Raw genomic sequence first — 18,776 nt, 5'->3', positions numbered from 1 at the left:
TTTGTTTCTGATAGTTTTGGTTGTGAAAATAGGCTGATTTTAGTTTGGTACTCCAGCTATAATTAGGTGGTGCTAGCACATTCTTTTATAGCTTTGATGGGTAATTTGAGCAAGTGATCCTTTCTCTTACTCTTTGAATCCTGATATAGTTGCGTAGGGGATAAAGGAAGGATTCTGAGAAAAAGAAAGCATTGGATGGGGAAACCTTTTTGTTCTTTCAGAAGAAATAATTTTGGTCTAGATTTCCCTCCGAAAAACTCAAGTCGTTTTCTTCCCACCCACCTTCTAGATGTGACACTTCCTTCTCTCTATATTTTTTGCATTTAGCTGGATCATGGAAATTGCTGTAGTGGGTCCGATTGGTTTGCTCTTCACCAGTAGATTACCTTTCCAGTTTTTGTTTCTGTTCTGTTTACCCCCTTTAGTCCTCATGATGTTTGAACATAATCCGTGCATAGATATATATCCTGCTACTTCAGACTGCAGATGAACCGAGGTTTGTTTAGTGACACGGCCTTTAGTAATTCGTGGCTGTCTTACATGCAGTTACTGCCCTCAACACGCTCTTCACCAGCTTGAATTCTCCGGGGCAGCTCAAAGGCTGGCAAGTGAATGGCGGTGACCCCTGCGGCGAATCATGGCAGGGCATCACTTGCTCAGGATCGTCGGTTACAGCAATGTGAGTCTGATGAAACAAACCAGTCACTAAACCGTGTTCATTTCTTGCTCCCTCTTAGCATATTTTCCTTTGTTTGATGATGCAGCAAACTGCCAAGCTTGGGGCTGTCCGGGAATTTGGGCTACAATATGAATACCATGAGTTCATTGGTCGAGATGTGAGCGCCCAAACTTAAAATCTTATGCTCAACCTTGTTTGCTGTGGGAGTTCAGTTGATAACCATCATCTTAAAAAAAATCATGCAGTGATATGAGCCAAAACAGCCTTGGTGGCGGACAAGCGATACAGTATAATCTCCCCACAGCTAAGCTTGAGAGGCTGTAAGTTCCTCTGATGAATTCACACATTTGATTTTGTTTTCTCAACTTTTGTTGTCTCTAGCTGTTAAATGAATCTTGTTTTGCAGCAATCTCGCAGGAAACCAGTTCGGTGGAAATTTGCCCTACTCGATTTTCTCGATGAATAATCTTAAATATTTGTGAGTATCTTTGCAGCCAGAATTAATAAATCGCCTTGGAGTTTGCATCATGTACTAGGACTAAGTGATTTTTTTTCCTGGTGTATGCAGAAATCTTAACCATAACCAGTTACAAGGAAAGATGACCGACGTATTTTCCAACCTTGGTAGCTTGACAACAGTGTGAGTACATTTGTTACGTGAATTATCAGATGTGTCTTAACTTGTGTTGTAAAATCACTCTCTCTCTCTCTCTCTCTCTCTCTCTCTCTCTCTCTCCCTCTCTCTTTCGTTCATGTTCTAGATGTTTCGATTCTCTTACTATTTTCATGTGCAATGTGATGCAGGGATCTCTCCTTTAATTCTCTTACTGGTGACCTACCAGAAGGTTTAAGTTCACTGTCAAGTGTTAAGACTCTGTAAGAAATAGAGTCACATTCTCTATCCACATATCCTATTAGAGTGCCATGCATCTAAGTATCTAACCCTGTCTTGGTACTTCTCAGATATTTGCAGAACAATCAGTTGACCGGTTCTATCAATGTCCTAGCTGATCTTCCCCTTTCTGATCTGTAAGTAACCAACATCAAATTTATCGATGATTTATTTACATATGCATTATCATCTCATATCTCGCTTACCTGTAGGAATGTTGCAAATAATCGCTTCACTGGTTGGATTCCTAGTCAGCTTAAGAAGATAAATAGTCTACAGTGAGTCTCTTGATTTCCTAACATGCACTTGTTAGGGGTGTATCCTAAACTAATATGGTGCTTGTGTGTAGGACTGATGGTAATTCTTGGACTTCGGGACCAGCTCCACCGCCACCGCCATTCACAGCTCCACCTTCAAACCGTCGGAAGAGCCCAGCTAAAAAAGACAGTGGTTCATCATCTTCTGATGGAAAGTCTGGAATAAGTGGCGGGGCTGTAGCGGGCATTATCATATCTTTGCTGGTTGTCGGAGCAATTGTTGCATTCTTTGTGATAAGAAAGAAACGCAAATCTAAAAGGGAAGAGCACTTTGAACAGCACCAGCCATTCACTTCATTCCCTTCAAACGAAGTTAAAGGTCAGTTAGCTTGACGTTTATCATACTAGAGAGATGTTTTTTCTAGTTGGCTAATCTTGTGACTGATTGCTTCTACGCTTGCTGCAGACATGAAGCCTTTTGAAGAGTCAACCACAATAGATGTGGACTCTTTGGCTTCCCCTGCTTCAGTTGGTCTGAAGCCACCTGCCAAGATTGAACGCAACAAGTCATTCGATGATGATGATGACTTCTCAAGCAAACCTGTCGCAAGGAAAAGCAACACAAAACCTATAAAGGCAGTTGTTTATTCAGTTGCAGATCTACAAATAGCAACAGATAGCTTCAGCATGGATAACCTTGTTGGAGAGGGTACTTTTGGACGTGTCTACAGGTCACAGTTCAACGATGGAAAGGTATTACATCTGATCGCTGGTCTTGTATATTTCTCAAAGCACAAGAATGTTTTCTTTACTTGTATTCTTAAGGCCTTCAGGACTGTTTTTTTAATTGGATTGCGGTTCTCGGTTTCAAGTAGTCATGTGGTAACATGTCTGCAATAGGTCCTCCCTATAACATTTTCTCTATGCATGATCTTCACATTAGTGAAAGGGTAGAAATTATACTGATCTAAGACAGGATTTATGTGTTCCAAGCATAATGTATTTAACATCAGTCTTGTTATGGAGAAGAACGAAGGAGCATAGAAGCATCCCTCATAATTTGGATGTTCTTTTGGCGCTTAATGATAGCTTCTCCTGATATTGTATTTTTGCCCTTCTTTAAATGTGTCTAGATAATGAAAAACAGAAGATTGAGCCATTTAAATATATGGCGCTTACTGTTCTTGTTTACTCTGTTCAGGTTTTGGCCGTGAAGAAACTAGATTGTACTGTAATACCATTCCAATCATCTGAAGACTTTGTTGAACTGGTCTCAAACATTTCGATTCTGCACCATCCGAATCTCAATGAGCTTGTGGGCTATTGCATGGAACATGGACAACACTTGCTTGTATATGATTTCCACAGGAACGGATCACTTCATGATCTACTTCATCTTTCAGACGAATACAGCAAGCCACTTAGCTGGAACTCCCGCATTAAGATCGCACTAGGCTCTGCCCGCGCACTGGAGTAAGTGGCAGTGAACTATATATGTTGATCTGGTTGGTTTGATGATGTGTCTTGTGTGTCCAGATCCAACTGGGCAAGCTGAGTGACTATTGCTAGCTTAAAAATAGGAAAAAACTATTTTGTCATCTTCTAGTTAATGATAGTCAATCAACTAATTAACATGCTTGTCTTGTCCATATCATGCCACCGGAATCTCTCTGAGCTGTAGGTATTTGTTGCAAGTGATGTGTGGACTTTTTGATGCATGTCTTCTCTACATGTTTTCTTAGTGTAAAATTTTAGTTTGAACTAAAACCGTGACACTTATTTTGGAACTGAGGGAGTAGTATTGAGTGTTGACTGAATAAAGGACAGACCCAGTGCATAGAAGCTCCCACACAAGGTGGGGTCTGGGGAGGGATTATATGAACCTAGTCTTACCCCTGCAAAGTGCAATGCAGAGAGGCTGGTTCGAACCCAGGACCTCTTGGCACAAGTGGGGAGGACTTCACCACTGCGCCAGGCCTGCCCTCTGAGTGTTGACTGAATGGTTCAAGAATATTCTTCAACAATGATTTTGTTTGTTACATAATCTATTGTAAGATATATGTTCGTTCCGAAGTATCATTTGCAGATGCCTTACCATTTCCCACTGTAAATATAATTTGCAGGTATCTTCATGAAGTGTGTTCTCCGTCTGTCGTCCATAAGAATTTCAAGTCATCCAACATTCTGCTCGACTCAGAATACAACCCGCACGTTTCAGATGCTGGACTTGCAAGCTTTATTCCTGATGCCGAGTTCCAGGTCTGTTCCATGTACTCCTAGACCCATTTTAGAGGATTGCTTGCATAGTTGCATGCTTTTAGAACTCGTAAACAAATAGCTCTTGGCTTGCTAAGTTATTTTCTATGTATTATAGATTATTTTGATATACATGAACTATATACAATTCTAGCTTAGCATTTTACACATTATGGTGCATAATGATTGCCTAACGGGCCACCATCAAATAAACCTCTGCAGACAGCAGAACAGAGTGCCGGGTGCACTGCCCCAGAGGTGGACATGACTGGCCAGTACACAATGAAGAGTGATGTCTACAGCTTTGGGGTTGTCATGCTAGAGCTTTTGACCGGACGCAAACCATTTGACAGGTAACTTTATCAGCCATGACCAGTTTTTGGCTCGGGCATGTTTACGAATTTGACAATTTATGATCCTACGAGAAGTGACCGCGTGACCGTTTGCATTACAGCTCCAAGCCTAGGTCGGAGCAGTCGCTCGTGCGGTGGGCGTCTCCCCAGCTCCACGACATCGATGCCTTGGACAGGATGGTTGATCCTGCGCTCAAGGGCCTGTACCCTGCCAAGTCTCTGTCCCGATTCGCCGACGTGCTCGCCCTGTGTGTCCAGGTAGGACTTCACTCAACTATCTCAAGCAAATTTACCATACAACGCCAAACATGCACGCGTGAGTCAATAATGCCCGAGCCTCGGAACTATTTTTGCAGGCTGAGCCGGAGTTCAGGCCACCGATGTCGGAGGTGGTGCAGGCGTTGGTCCGGCTCGTGCAGAGGGCCAACATGACGAAGAAGATGCTCGACGGCGACGCCTCCCGGCGAGGAGATGACCAGGACCAGGATTTCATATGACGCGAGCACAACCCTTCTAATATATCCCCTGATATCGCGTCCGAGATTATATTTGTTTATTTCTTCTAGCGCCTAGCCGAGAGAAGAGTGGAGGAACAGAGCAGAATTGGTGTCCGGTTCTGTCAGTACATATCACACACAGGTTTCGCTTGATTTATTATACCTACTAAGTATTAGTGCTGTTTGGCTGTGACATGTCCACAAATCAGCATTGGTGCCATCCTGTTAGATTTCACACTTGACTTATATATATCTACCAATGCTCCAAATAACCATGGTATCCATGGCATCAGGTCTGCTGATTATTACCCTAAAAAAGAAGAGGTTTACAGGGAGTTACTGCTTGTATTACTGAGAAATGGTTTGCCTGAATCAGCTGAGAATAAGCTGCTGCTCTCTGCTCTCAACATGTGCAGACCACCTTCAAGCAGATCATCAAACGGAGTGAGCCGACCGGTCGCGCTTGAGCCTCATGACAGAGTCGACGTGCGCCCTCGGTGCGTGTGTTTCTCCCAGCCTGCTAACGAAAACACAAGGTCTGTTAGTGCTGCTGTTCATTTCTTCAGTGCCCCTTCCATGGAACTGCAATAGCCAACAGCGAAACCTTACCTGGCGATCTCGGCGCGCCGCCTCGCTTGCGCCGCGACGGCGGAGCGCGGCGTCCGGCTGCTGAGGAGATGGTCAGAGAGCGATCCTCCTCGCCGTTGCCGTAGTAGTCTTTCCTCCTCCTTGCAAACGCAGCCTGAAGAGAGTGAGTCAACAGGTGCAGGCATGTAGCCATGAACGGAGGCCGTACCTTCCGGTCGAGGAGCAGGCCCCAGGCCTCGCCGCTGAGGGCGTAGCGGACGGCGACCTTGATGGGGTCGAGCGGGAGGTAGGACGCCAGGCTGTAGAGCCAGATGACGCCGACCCAGCGCCACCCGACGCCGCTGATCGACGCGAAGCCGGCGGCCGCGTACACCGCCACCAGGGTGGCCACCAGCTGCGCGACGGCGAAGGCGCCGACGAGCAGCGCCCCCGGCCGGTCGAGGAAGGAGAGGCCCCGGCTGCGGGTCACGAATATCAGGGCCTGGCTGGTGATGCTCACCTGCAGGTACACCGCCGACGACACCTCCTCCGCGTCCAGCTTCAGCGACCGCACCCCGAAGTGAGACTGCAGTTTCAGAGATCAGAAAGCATCAGAAGGCTGAAGTGAGACTGCAGCCTTGGATGTTCAGTTTCTGCTCTGCCAACCTCGAAGAATGTGGTTCTGGTGACCGCCCAGTAGAAGAGCACCGTGGCCAGCGCGAGGTAGGCGCCGATGACGACGCCGGTGGCGAATATCTCCTTCAGCTTCCAGCTGTCCGGGCTCCACGACGGCGTCACCCGGTCCTTGGATATCGCCATGATCGTCCCTGGTAAGGCATTTCGGTCAGGCTATGTGTTTCAGTAAGGCCCTGTTTGGTTCAGCTTTTATCGCCGGATTCCGCTGCCGCGCAGCAGAATCTGAACCAAAGAGCGAACCCAGCAGAATCCGATTCCAGAAATCCGCTGCCAAAATCTGAACCAAAAACGGAAGCAGCCCAGGACGTGCTTTCCAAAATCTGATTCCGCTGCGGGCCAAAATCTAAAAAGGTTGTATCAGCTGGTTTGCCAAATGACCTACATCTTTTTTAAATCAGATTTTTCACAGCTGCTTTTAGAAATCCACAGCCGAACCAAACAGGGCCAAGTATGGTCTGAAACTTGGCATGGTCAAGTTCAGAGATGCTACGTTAGTTACCATCGTTGAGTATGGCTATGACGAGCACCATGAACGGCGGGAAGTCGTACTCCCATATCGACGCCAGAAGCACAAACCCAACCTGCAACCATACAAGAACACAGGAAGATCACTGTAATAGTTATATCTCATATGCATCGCAGATCATGCTGCAAAACAACTTGATTTGCTGCTGCATTCTTACCACTATCCGTATGGTGATGCACACGGCGTAAATCTGCATCGGCAAGGTAGTAGAAATCATCACAAGCAAATCCCAGTAACTGAACTGAACATTTGTGGTGCTGGCAATGGCGTGGCATGTGTGGAAAACTCAAGATTCACCGTGTAGTTCTTCATGCGCTGGAAGATGGCGCGGCTGGTGAGGACGGCGCAGACGATGACGCCGAGGCCGGGCTCCGTCAGCACGATGTCGGCGGCGGCCCGGGCGGCGTCCGTCGCCTCCGACACCGCGATGCCGATGTCGGCCTTCTTCAGCGCCGGCGCGTCGTTCACGCCGTCGCCCGTCATCCCGCACACGTGGCCGTTGGCCTGCAGGAGCCGCACGATCTCGTGCTTGTGCTCCGGGAACACGCCCGCGAACCCGTCCGCGCCCTCCACCAGCTCCTCCACCGGCATCGCCGCCCCCTCGTCGCCGCCGCCGCGGCTGCCGAACAGCGCCGCCGACGGGTGCATGTTGGTCCCCGTCCCTAGCCGCCGGCCGGTCTCCTTGGCGATCGCCAGGTGGTCGCCGGTGATCATCTTCACGCACACGCCCAGGTCCAGGGCCCTGCGGATGGTGTCCGCGCTGTCGTGCCGCGGCGGGTCGAACAGCGGCAGCACGCCGCAGAAGACCCACGGCCCGCCGTCGCCGTGCCTCGATCTCTCCGGGACCTCCTGATCTCAGGCATCAAGGCGATCCGGCGGAGCGCTTCAGAATTCAGAATGCAGCAGTGTGCATTCACCAGCAGAAACCGAAACTGGCCTTCAGAATTCAGAATGTAGGAGTATGTTACTAGTAGTACCTGGTAAGCAACTGCTAGTGAACGGAGGCCCCTCTCGGCGAAGCTGTCGACGACCCGCTGCGCCTTCTCGGCGATGTCATCCTTGTTGAAGCACAGGTTGAGGATCTGTAAGATGATCAATATCAGATCAGATGTTCTGGGTCATGGCTAAAAGCCTAAAACACTGTAGATGATTAAGTCCCATGTTGAAAGATAGATGACAGTCAGCAGCACTGATGAGGTACAGTGATGAACTTCTCCAGCAGGGGAGAGGGAGGACCTGCTCAGGAGCTCCTTTGCTGACCCGGGACCAATTGCCACCAGAATCAATGTATGTTATGGCCGTCCTCTTGTCGACCGGATTGAACGGGAGAAAGTGAACCTCGGTGATGTTCGCGCGTGCCTGAGGAGGAACAGGTAACATTTGTGATTTGTGATCCATTATTGATGTGCAGGCTCAAATGAAGTGCAGAGATTCAGAAACCTCTTTGGGATCAGAGAGCATATTTATGATGGCCATGTCGATTGCATCTTGATTATCCACTCTTGATGCTCTTGCAGCCAACAGAATGATCATGTCCCTGTCCATTCCTCCGCTGAAAACCTGAACTTGCCAAAAATGACGGATCAGCTTGCACGCCAAGTGTTGCACCGATGATAAATCTTATAATTTATAGGATGAATATACTCTTTCTTTTAAGGTAAGAAAGTACCTCGATTAGGTTTTTGTCGACGGTAAGGTGGTTGAGAGTGAGGGTTCCGTTTTTGTCGCAGCAGAGAACATCCATTCCTGCCATTTCCTCGATGGCTGTCATTCTTTTGGTGATGGCACCCTGCAAAGTTCAGAACAAATCCAGTGATATTATAGTATTAGGAGTACATCATTTGTTTGTTAACTGAAGAAAGGTGATGGCAATATCCAGACACACCTGCTGAGATAGGCGATGAGAACCTATTGCGAGCGTGACCGACAAAACCGTTGGCATCGCGATCGGTATCCCTCCGATCAGAAGAACAAGCACATTGTTGATCCCCTCCCGGTATGACCGATGCTGGACCGCGAACATGATGATAACCTCAACGATCACCCCCACCGCAATTGAGCAGATACAGAAGTTGCCTATGCAGGTAAGAACCTGAAATTTTCAGTAGGAAAATTCAGCTCACGCCGCAGACATTTCTCTGCAACTAATGCTTAGCACATCTGATCACATTCTGCAGTGATGATGACTCACCTTCTGGAAATGGCCTACAACCTCTGTGGTGTCCACCAAATGAGCCGCCGTCCCGAAGAATGAGCGGGTCCCGGTCGCGATGACGACAGCTTCAATCTCACCATGCTTGCAAGTTGAACCAGTGAACACTAGATCGCCGGTCCTTTTGGTCACAGGAAGTGATTCTCCAGTGAGAGCTGACTGCAAGATTGTTTTTAGAAAGATCACTTTGACAGGACAATCAGGCCGTCATGGCATGATCAATATCGGTATACGTTGTAAATGAAATATGATTTTGCCTGGTCAATTTTAAGAGGATCCCCCTCGAGCAGCCGCGCATCCGCAGGGACAATGTCACCAAGCCTGATGCTGATGATGTCCCCGGGTACCAATACAGAGGCATCCAGCTCTTGCCATTGCCCATCTCTAAGAACCTGCAGGCACAGCCATGCATGAACACACAGTAAATCAAGGCATGCACCAAGCTCCTACCAACCTTTGTTCTAGGCGCCAAGTGGGCCATGAGCGAGGCCGCGGCATTGCCGGCATTGTTCTCCTCGACGAAGCTGATTGTCGAGTTGATGATGAGAAGGCAGACGATCCCCACAAAGTCCTCCCAGTCAGGTCCCTGACTCTGAAGAAAGAAAAGGTGGACACCAAATTAATCTACCACTTCTCTTTGTTGTTGTTGAAAAAACACACTACTTTTTTCCCGAAACTGCAGAGATTTTCTTGACTGAATCGGTCACAGAACATAGCATAGCATAGTGCTTGACTTACACCCCCATTTGCCAAGACTAATGCCATCACGGCTGCTGCCTCCATCACCCAGGACAGAGGGTTCCACATGAAGCTGATGAACTTGAGAACCTTGTTCTCCTGCCAGAAACAAAAATGAGGACTTCAGACGAGGTGAAATCTTGGAGTTAAACAGCGAGTAAGCAGTAGAGACAGTGAATTTACGCGCTTCTCCTCCAGTCGGTTTGCGCCGAACAGCTGCAACCGCTCCGCGGCATCCGCCGAGGAGAGACCGCATCGAGACATGCTCAGCTGCTCAAAAACTTCTTCGAGGGGCAGGTTCCCCTGCAGACACGCTATTGCCATGAACCACATTTCCACAGAACGAAGTTAATGTGCAGTATACTGTACAGTATATCCTAACTGAATGCACCTGACTTACCAGATCAATGTCTTGGGTGCTGAGACTCTCACGTCCAAGCAGAGGCTTTCCCAGCCCGTCATCATCCATGCTTCAGCTCTGAAGCCGGCGGCGGCGCCGAGATCTGCAGTCGGTGATCGGCGGATCAGAGCTACTCGTAGATCACTCGTGAACAGGTCTGCACATTCGTCTCGATAAGAAGTTTGGGACTCGCCGGTGAAGAATCTGATGGAATGGAGCTGGCTGCCAGCGTTGGGAAGGTTTACTGTGGTTCTTGTCGGTGAGGAGTAAAGTGGGAGAGACGGGGTGGGGCTGCTGCCCCTTTTTCCCGCCATTTGGGAGCGTGGTTCGGCCAGCCGCAACCACCGTTCAAACTCCCACGGCAGTCAGCCGACGGTCGCGTCAAACCAACCGGTCGAGCAGACAAAACATGGCGATGTCATCTACTCGAGTAAGTGTTGTTTTGGTCATTAAAATACGTTGTTGTGCACGGATAAATGCAGGGTGATGGAGGTGTCAGCTGAAAGTAATCATGCAAAACGACGCACGGGTGGTTCCGTCAAAGTGGCATATCTCTGAGGCTGAGGAAACATTATCTTCTCTAAACGCATCCCATAAAACGTGCATGAACCCGTTATCGCCGCATGAGTAGGCTCACTAAACTAAGTCTAACGGCTAGTTTTAATCTAATCCGTTTTGTGTGTGCGCTTAGTAGTTTACATTGATTGACGGTATACATGCCCCATCGCTGGAACCGTCGCCCCGCACACCATATGCGTACACGGGTGGCGGACGAGCGGAGGAGGGGGTGGCCGCGCTCAAGGACGAGGAGGCCAGCGTGCTCGCCGACCCCGGCCTAAGCGTCTTGTTCGTGCCGGGTGGGTGGTTCTTGCACGCTAGCGAGCTCTGCCGCGATCCGGCGCTAGCTGACACGCTAGAGGCCGCGGCGAAGGAGGGGGTGGCCGCGATCTATGGCGGCGCCATCAGGGAGAGGCTGATGGAGGACATGAGGCGGGCGGGGGTGACCCGAAGGGGTACAATGTGGGGGTGAGAGAGGCCATGGGGGCTGACGCCATGATGTTCACCTTCCTCAGCATGCCGCCGCTGTCTACCGGCATCGTCGGCATGGCGTTGGTGCTAAACATATTGAGTGGGTACAAGTCAGCGGAGTTTCTACGGGGGTTCCTTGGCGTGCACCGGTGAAGCACATGTTGGCCCATGCGGATGGACCTTGGCGACCCGGCTTCATCAATGTCGTCGGCAACATGTCCGAGATGATGTTGCCGGAGTCGCTGACAAGAACCAGCGGGCGATCAACGACAAGATTAGGCGGAGGATCCGAAAAATCCTACTAATACGATACAAAATAAATAAATAAACACAAAATTGAACTCATCACATTCCATCAGAAAATCTCTTGAATAATAGAGATCGCTGGAGTACATTGATGTCGCTGTTGGAACCAAACATGCCAAATTCACAAATCCCTTGATGTCACTGCTTCTAGTATGATGATGTGACCTTGGTACATCCTGTGCAAAAACTTTGGGGGAGTTCTTGCATTGCCAATGCAACCAAGTATACCTGAAAAACCTCTTGTCGCTTCAATGGTGATCAACCTTTCTGTATCTTGCACAATTGGTTCTCGCAAATACTCTGCTCTAAACACCTTGACCACGGCACGAGCAAAGTTCACAGTGGTATCAAGGCATATGCTCTTCCCAATCTGGACCATCTCACCAACGATATCAGCAACGGTACCTAATGCAAGCATTCTCAAAGCAGTCGTGCATTTCTACAAAGGAGTCCGCAACAATCCCTCTTGAGCCTGAAGTAGGGATCATGTGCCTCCACTCTGTCCACATCGTGCAAAACACAAGGGTTTGCGCGTAAGGAAGCATCGACGAAAAAATGTATTAGGGAATGTTGGTCCGGGCCGAAAGTGGTCCTTATAGAGCAACCGTGCACCAACGACCCTATCCCGGTTTAGAACTCTCCTCCCTTTGACCGAACGTTTTGAAATTCAGAATATGCTCCACTCCCCTCTCCATTTCCTCCTGGATGCTGGTCTTCATCAACAGCTCAACATCTTCGTTGCCCGAATCCAACGAATCAATGAACTCTTTTGCAAATGAATGCACCAAGTCCTTGTCTTGATACTCCTCATCCGGGGAACCCGACGAACCCATTGTTTTGGCTAAAAAAACCCATTGTTCGTGCAGTCCGGCAGGCAGGACTGGAACCAGAAAGAAGACGGGCCATGAAAACGTGTGAGGTGGCCGCGGTATATTCCAGGGAAAACGTAGAGCGCACCAGCCGCCAAAAGGCATCCTCCGCCACCACATCTTCCCCGCCCCCCCCGATTTGTCCCTTTCGCACCACCCCCAACCCCCCCAGCCGGCGACGAGCCTTATCCCGCGCCGTACATAAAGCTCCCCTCGCGCCTGGAGTCTGGACTCCCTCCCGTCCCCACCCGCCTCGCCTCGCCGCTGCGTCCCTCTCCTCCCCCGGCGGCGGTAAGTCGCCTCTCCCATCTGTTATTCCCTTCGCCGGCGCGTTTCCAGTCCCGCGGTTCCGCGCGAGCAGAGCTCGGGCGGCGGGGCGGGCGTTGAGGATTTTCCAAGGGTTTAATTATTGTTCTACTTCAGATTAGAGGCGTTGAATTTCCCGATCGACCGCGAAAATCATCACCGTATGCTGCGTGCCCGATTTGCTTACCGTGCAGCCAGACCAGGCCTTATTCGCCCATTTCATGTCCTTGTTCTAACTAATCTAAACGGGCACAACCACTCCTACATGGAAACACACGGGGTCTTAGGAATTTAAAACGAACTCTATGTCAACTGCAGAGTAAATGGATTGCCTGGACCTGTCATATCTTCATGCTTTTATTTATGCTCATTTTCTCTAAATGAAGGCAAGACCACACCACTTTGAGTTGACCAAATTCCGTGTCATTTGGCTTCTAGGCAGATTGTGGCTTTTGTTTACCCAAGTTACTGCAATCTGGATCGATTGAATCGCGACACAACTTGGTTGACTTGATAACAGAGGGCCTCATGAGCTGCGAGTTTAATTGCTCTTCTTGGTTATGCAGTTTTCTTCCGCGCCCATTGGTCAAATAAGGTTGACAAGAATCTCACACTGCTTGCTTCAGTATGGATACCAGCTGCCTATCATCTATCAACATAGCTGGAGCGAAGCAAGTAAGATCTTTTGCCGGACAACTTCATACACAGAGGTGCTTCACAAGCAGCAGTGTCCAGGCACTAAAAACCAGTCACCGTACGACCTCCCTTGGCTTAAGGAATAAAGTAAAAGGATCACGCCGTGGACTTCGTGCTCTGCAGGTTAATATTTTGCCTGTGTTTCTATTTTGCGGAAAAGCTTATTGTTTGTTTTATCTCCCCATAGCATTTCTTGTCAAATAATTGCTTGCCTTCTTTGCAGGTTGTTTGCCAAGATTTTCCAAGGCCTCCACTAGAGAACACGATTAACTATTTGGAAGCTGGCCAGCTTTCTTCGTCGTTTAGAAGCAGTGAACGCCCCAGTAAACCATTACAGGTCGTGATTGCTGGTGCAGGTCTGAAGTCTGATGTAACTCCAAAATTTAAACATGTATACTTTTTCGCACACCAGATACCCTTGAGTGAATCACCATTGCCTCTTAGCGTTACTAGTTTCTGGTGTGAACTTTGCAGGATTGGCTGGTCTATCAACTGCAAAGTACCTGGCAGATGCTGGCCATAAACCCATAGTGCTTGAGGCAAGAGATGTGTTGGGCGGAAAGGTCTGATCATTACTTACATACTTGCTTTATCTCAATTCTAAAATTGTGCTCCTTATGTGATCTTAATTTTCATTTATTGTCTTCAGCCTTGTTTCTTATTATTTCTATCGTTGTATGCCTTGAACAGTTAGCTGCATGGAAGGATGAAGATGGTGATTGGTACGAGACTGGCCTTCATATTTTTTGTAAGCTCTGGTTCTGGCTCTGGTTCTTCGAGGTTATGTTTGTGCTTCTGTGTGTTATCTAGGTTATTTCCATTACCAGTGTATAGGTAGATGTTTCAGACAAATATGATAAAACACCTTGAGTGAAGTACGAACTGATCTCTGAGGAGTCATGTTCAGGTACTGAAATTGCAAAAAAGAAGGAAAGTGTTTTGTTCTGTCAACTTTTATTGTTGTTTGAATTTCTACCAGATGGGCCTTACTTTTTTTTAATAATATTTTTAGTGGACTTTATGCATGGCCATTATTAAGAAATGAATTCTTCCGGAAGTAAAGATCGGTCCCAAACTCTTTTAAGCCTGGAAGTTTGTACACTAATATCACATACAATAGCTTAGATTTTAATGTTCCATACGGCCTGGTTGGCCTGGTTGAATAGTTTCTTTTTATCTATAATTTTTTCTTCTACCAGCCTTCTCTTCCCTTCCAATAGCATGTGTACGATAGTACGATACTTTTCATTCTGTGCATATATGTAACCATATGTTTTTTTCTTTTCAGTTGGAGCTTATCCCAATGTACAGAATTTGTTTGCTGAGCTTGGTATTAGTGATCGCTTGCAATGGAAGGAACACTCCATGATATTTGCCATGCCAAACAAACCAGGAGAATACAGCCGTTTTGATTTTCCAGAGACTTTGCCGGCGCCCTTAAATGGTAAGGTTATACATAGCCCTGGTGTTGCTCAATAGAAGAAAGAATGCCAAGAAAACTCAGAAATGCATCCTAGTGTTAGTTCTTTAAGTGCTAATATATGAATCAACTAGTGGGTTTATTAGTAAATATAAACAAGTTTGATCATGGCTGTTGAGCTACTCTGCCAATCAATGTCAGGTTATCGTTGACAATGCATGCATTTAACAGGAGTGTGGGCCATACTGAAAAACAATGAAATGCTTACTTGGCCGGAGAAGGTGAAGTTTGCTATTGGGCTTCTACCTGCAATGCTTGGTGGCCAAGCTTACGTTGAAGCTCAAGATGGCTTAACTGTTTCAGAATGGATGGAAAAGCAGGTATGAGCTCACTGTGTCATTTAGATTCGTCACTGTAGTAAACATATTGCAATCTCTATGAGGCTACATTGTAACGAGAAAATATGTGTTTGCTAATACATTGGTGCCTTTTATTGTCATATTCTTTGGTCCATAAATGCTCAAGCTTCCATCTTTCATCTTCAACCAAGCCCTTTTGTATGCAAATTTAGGCTTAAACAATGCTTGTAGTTTTATGAATCTTTCAAGTTAAATCCCAAGTGTGCAGACGAAGAGAATGCAGGTTCTTCTTTGTTAATTAATACACAGCAGGTTCACCTTTCTTATTTGTACTAAAATGTTGATAACCAGCGTCAATTAATATGGATTGGTGGGAGTATTTTCTTTCTTTTGTTGTCCCAGTAAATGAGTCAATACAGTTTCTGATACAGTTATTTAATCAGCACAGGGTGTTCCTGATCGGGTCAACGACGAGGTTTTTATTGCAATGTCCAAGGCACTCAATTTCATAAACCCTGACGAGTTATCCATGCAGTGCATTCTGATTGCTCTAAACCGATTTCTCCAGGTACAACTTCATTTCCTCTATTCCTACTGTAGACATAGTTGACATATTCTGTCCTTTATTACCTTTAGAAGATACAAACATTCGTTCACACAATCACACCATAATGACAACTTGGGGGTATTACTTAATGAAAAAACTGTGTAAATGTGTAGGAGAAGCATGGCTCGAAAATGGCATTCTTGGATGGTAATCCTCCTGAAAGGCTATGCATGCCTATTGTTAACCACATTCAGTCTTTGGGTGGTGAGGTCCGGCTGAATTCTCGTATTCAGAAAATTGAACTGAACCCGGACGGAACAGTGAAGCACTTTGCACTTACTGATGGGACTCAAATAACTGGAGATGCATATGTTTTTGCAGCACCAGGTGCGATTTATTTTCAAGAATCATGCTTCCTTTGCACCTATTCAGTTTAACTGACTAGCTTGTGATTCAGTTGATATCTTCAAGCTTCTTGTACCACAAGAGTGGAGAGAGATCTCTTATTTCAAAAGGCTGGATAAGTTGGTGGGAGTTCCTGTCATCAATGTTCATATATGGTTAGTTGATTTAAAGGGTTGTAAGTTACGACGTCATTTATGTGCTGTGGTTCTACTTGTGCCCGTGTGCTCCATGAATTTTTGAAATACCTCTTAGTGTTTCTGTTGATTTGAATATTTCAGGTTTGACAGAAAACTGAAAAACACGTATGACCACCTTCTTTTCAGCAGGTATGTCTTTTGGTCATACTGATCTTATTGTTGACGCCTAATGAATTTGTTGTCCAGTATTCAGATTGGGTGCATTCTTTCCTACTCCATGTTTGAATTCTTGGTTGATACTGTACTGAATAACATATGTCCCTTACAATATATTGATCTTTCTGTTTCAGGAGTTCACTTTTAAGCGTTTATGCAGACATGTCTTTAGCGTGCAAGGTACTAACTTGACGATTTAGGCTTAGTTTGCAGTTCACTTCTAAGTATTGCATGCGGGTTAACCTTAATTTATATTTCACTATGAACAAATGCCCCAAAGTCTATACGCCTATGTAAAAAATATGCATGTGCCGCAGAAGGAATTCATTATTAAACTAATAATTACTGCTGGTATTGCAAATTTTAGTTATCTCAAAGAATGAAGTATGGCATCCTTTTGTCATTGCTGACATGTCAGTTGACTGCTGATTTATTAATCGTAATTGCTTTTTTTCCTATAATAATATCGTAATAGCTTAGGACAAAGAACCAAGGACATGAACACATACTCATCGTTTCATTTTCATATTCTTTTCTAACTGTTTACAGGAGTACTATGATCCAAACCGTTCAATGCTGGAGCTGGTCTTTGCTCCAGCAGAGGAATGGATCGGGCGGAGTGACACCGAAATCATCGAAGCAACTATGCTAGAGCTAGCCAAGTTGTTTCCTGATGAAATCGCTGCTGACCAGAGTAAAGCAAAGATTCTTAAATACCATGTTGTGAAGACACCGAGGTCAGGACATTTCCCTAACACCCTTCCTGATAAAGTGATGGCTAATAAAAGAGGCGGCTTTGATGTGCTCTTCTTCTCTTACATGGTTTATTACACTTCCTGGCTCGCTGTTACAGGTCCGTTTACAAGACTGTCCCGAACTGCGAACCTTGCCGACCCCTGCAACGATCACCGATCGAAGGGTTCTATCTGGCCGGCGATTACACAAAGCAGAAATACCTGGCTTCCATGGAGGGTGCGGTTTTGTCAGGGAAGTTTTGTGCTCAGTCCATAGTGCAGGTAAATGCTCTCTCCATTGTATTGGGTGTTGATAGATGCATAAAACTTGTACGCTGTTGTCTTGGTGCATCACGGCGCGTCATTATCGTAGTCTAATATGTTATCGCGTTTCTGCTCGCAGGATTCTAAGATGCTGTCCCGCAGGAGCCAGGAGAGCCTGCAATCCGAAGCCCCGGTCGCCTCCAAGTTGTAGCTAGTTACCGCATTGTTGTAGAGTCCACCAGTGAATTGAGCTGACATCCATATTGGAACTAAAAGGGAAATTTGTAAAACAAAGAAGACCTTTTGCAGAAGGGCAAAAGTGATAAAAGGAATCTTAGATATCATTATCTTGTTTGCTGTTGGAAACTGAACCGGTAACCGTAACCGATTGCTTTTCATGTTCCCTGGAGTAATCTTCTATATCTAAATAGCTAGTCCCCATTAACATATTTATCTCAACATGCAAGCATGCCACCTCATTATTCAACATGCATAAGGAAAGACCCACCTCAACATGCAACTATTCATATTAAAAATCCACTACAACATGCATGCATGTAAAATTTCATTTTATTATGCTATTTACATTTAATTCTTATATACTTTCAAAAACTATTGTTTTAAGAATTCATGTTTCATATAATTAAAATCTCATTGAAATATTGCAAACATTCCCGAAACAACGTGCGGGGCATCATCTAGTAAAACCCAAGGCTTGTGCCAGCAACGGAGAAGAAAAGCATGGACAATATCCTAATGATAACTTCTTTTTTGGGTGCGGAGAGAAATCCTGATGATATCTATATCTTATATTATGGAACGGAGGGAGTAAGGTCAGCTGCAATTTTCAAAAGAGGGCGTACAGACTATTAGTCTCTCAAGATATTCCTTGTGGGCCCCTCAATAATTGTACTTGTGAGATATTTCCTGTGGCATATCAACAGGAGATAACCCCTCAATTTTTGTTTTTGAAAAAAATCAACAGGAGATAATAGAGATGGCAGGCTAGTAGGCCATGCATATATCTGACCTGCTAGCAGGCCATATCATTTTACTTTTCCTTTTTCAAAAAAGGCGGATCATATATCCTGGCATGGGGCTTGGCTAGCTGTATGAGGTTCTCTCGAATGGATGTTCCGTCTGGGCTGTAGCTCAAGCCTTCCTGACGTGGATAACAATAAACAAAAGCATCCAATATTCAAAAATACTTCCTCCGTTTCTAAATATTTGTCTTTCTAGAGATTTCAATAAGTGACTACATACGGAACAAAATGAGTGAATCTAGACTCTAAAATATGTCTATATATATCCGTATATGATAGTCCATTTAAGATCTCTAAAAAGACAAGTATTTAGAAACGGAGGGAGTAAAAAGTTAAAAAAATCCTACTCCATGATTAGATATTATCAGGAGA

At 46.1% G+C, this 18,776-nt stretch overlaps 2 protein-coding genes and 1 pseudogene across 3 annotated transcripts in view; 2 read left to right on the top strand and 1 right to left on the bottom strand.

Moving 5' to 3' along the window:
* The window catches only part of LOC119284514 (protein STRUBBELIG-RECEPTOR FAMILY 6-like), a 6,117-nt gene extending 960 nt beyond the window's left edge, over positions 1-5,157 (top strand). For both annotated transcript variants that reach the window (XM_037563633.1, XM_037563634.1), the window contains exons 2-16: positions 547-679; positions 765-836; positions 925-999; positions 1,086-1,157; positions 1,248-1,319; positions 1,484-1,555; positions 1,643-1,708; positions 1,784-1,849; positions 1,921-2,207; positions 2,295-2,581; positions 3,030-3,301; positions 3,952-4,087; positions 4,307-4,437; positions 4,539-4,695; positions 4,794-5,157. In XM_037563633.1, coding sequence (XP_037419530.1) covers positions 547-679; positions 765-836; positions 925-999; positions 1,086-1,157; positions 1,248-1,319; positions 1,484-1,555; positions 1,643-1,708; positions 1,784-1,849; positions 1,921-2,207; positions 2,295-2,581; positions 3,030-3,301; positions 3,952-4,087; positions 4,307-4,437; positions 4,539-4,695; positions 4,794-4,934 — 2,039 coding nt within the window. In that variant the 3' untranslated portion in view covers positions 4,935-5,157. The remainder of the gene's footprint in view (positions 1-546; positions 680-764; positions 837-924; positions 1,000-1,085; positions 1,158-1,247; positions 1,320-1,483; positions 1,556-1,642; positions 1,709-1,783; positions 1,850-1,920; positions 2,208-2,294; positions 2,582-3,029; positions 3,302-3,951; positions 4,088-4,306; positions 4,438-4,538; positions 4,696-4,793) is intronic.
* A 143-nt stretch (positions 5,158-5,300) lies between these two features.
* On the bottom strand, positions 5,301-10,326 carry LOC119284515 (annotated as a pseudogene).
* A 2,089-nt stretch (positions 10,327-12,415) lies between these two features.
* On the top strand, positions 12,416-17,763 carry LOC119284513 (15-cis-phytoene desaturase, chloroplastic/chromoplastic). The gene is made up of 15 exons (XM_037563632.1): positions 12,416-12,568; positions 13,150-13,402; positions 13,503-13,635; positions 13,754-13,842; positions 13,970-14,027; positions 14,568-14,723; positions 14,931-15,079; positions 15,507-15,626; positions 15,779-15,992; positions 16,063-16,165; positions 16,289-16,336; positions 16,498-16,543; positions 16,913-17,100; positions 17,217-17,379; positions 17,501-17,763. The coding sequence occupies exons 2-15, from the start codon at positions 13,211-13,213 to the stop codon at positions 17,570-17,572; spliced, it is 1,731 nt and encodes a 576-aa protein (XP_037419529.1). The 5' UTR covers positions 12,416-12,568; positions 13,150-13,210; the 3' UTR covers positions 17,573-17,763.
* The last annotated feature ends 1,013 nt before the right edge of the window (positions 17,764-18,776 follow it).

The sequence above is a fragment of the Triticum dicoccoides genome, chromosome 4A, assembly GCF_002162155.2.
Source record: "Triticum dicoccoides isolate Atlit2015 ecotype Zavitan chromosome 4A, WEW_v2.0, whole genome shotgun sequence".
Lineage (NCBI taxonomy): Eukaryota > Viridiplantae > Streptophyta > Magnoliopsida > Poales > Poaceae > Triticum > Triticum dicoccoides.
The sequence above is the reverse complement of the archived record's forward strand: the minus strand, read 5'-3'. Positions and strand labels throughout refer to the sequence as shown.

Coding starts and splice junctions, on each gene's coding strand:
- LOC119284513 (XM_037563632.1), top strand. CDS start 13,211: ATGGATACCAGCTGCCTATCATCTATCAACATAGCTGGAGCGAAGCAA. Junction 13,843..13,969: donor GAGATGTGTTGGGCGGAAAG/GTCTGATCATTA, acceptor TGCCTTGAACAG/TTAGCTGCATGGAAGGATGA. Junction 15,080..15,506: donor CAGAATGGATGGAAAAGCAG/GTATGAGCTCAC, acceptor TAATCAGCACAG/GGTGTTCCTGATCGGGTCAA.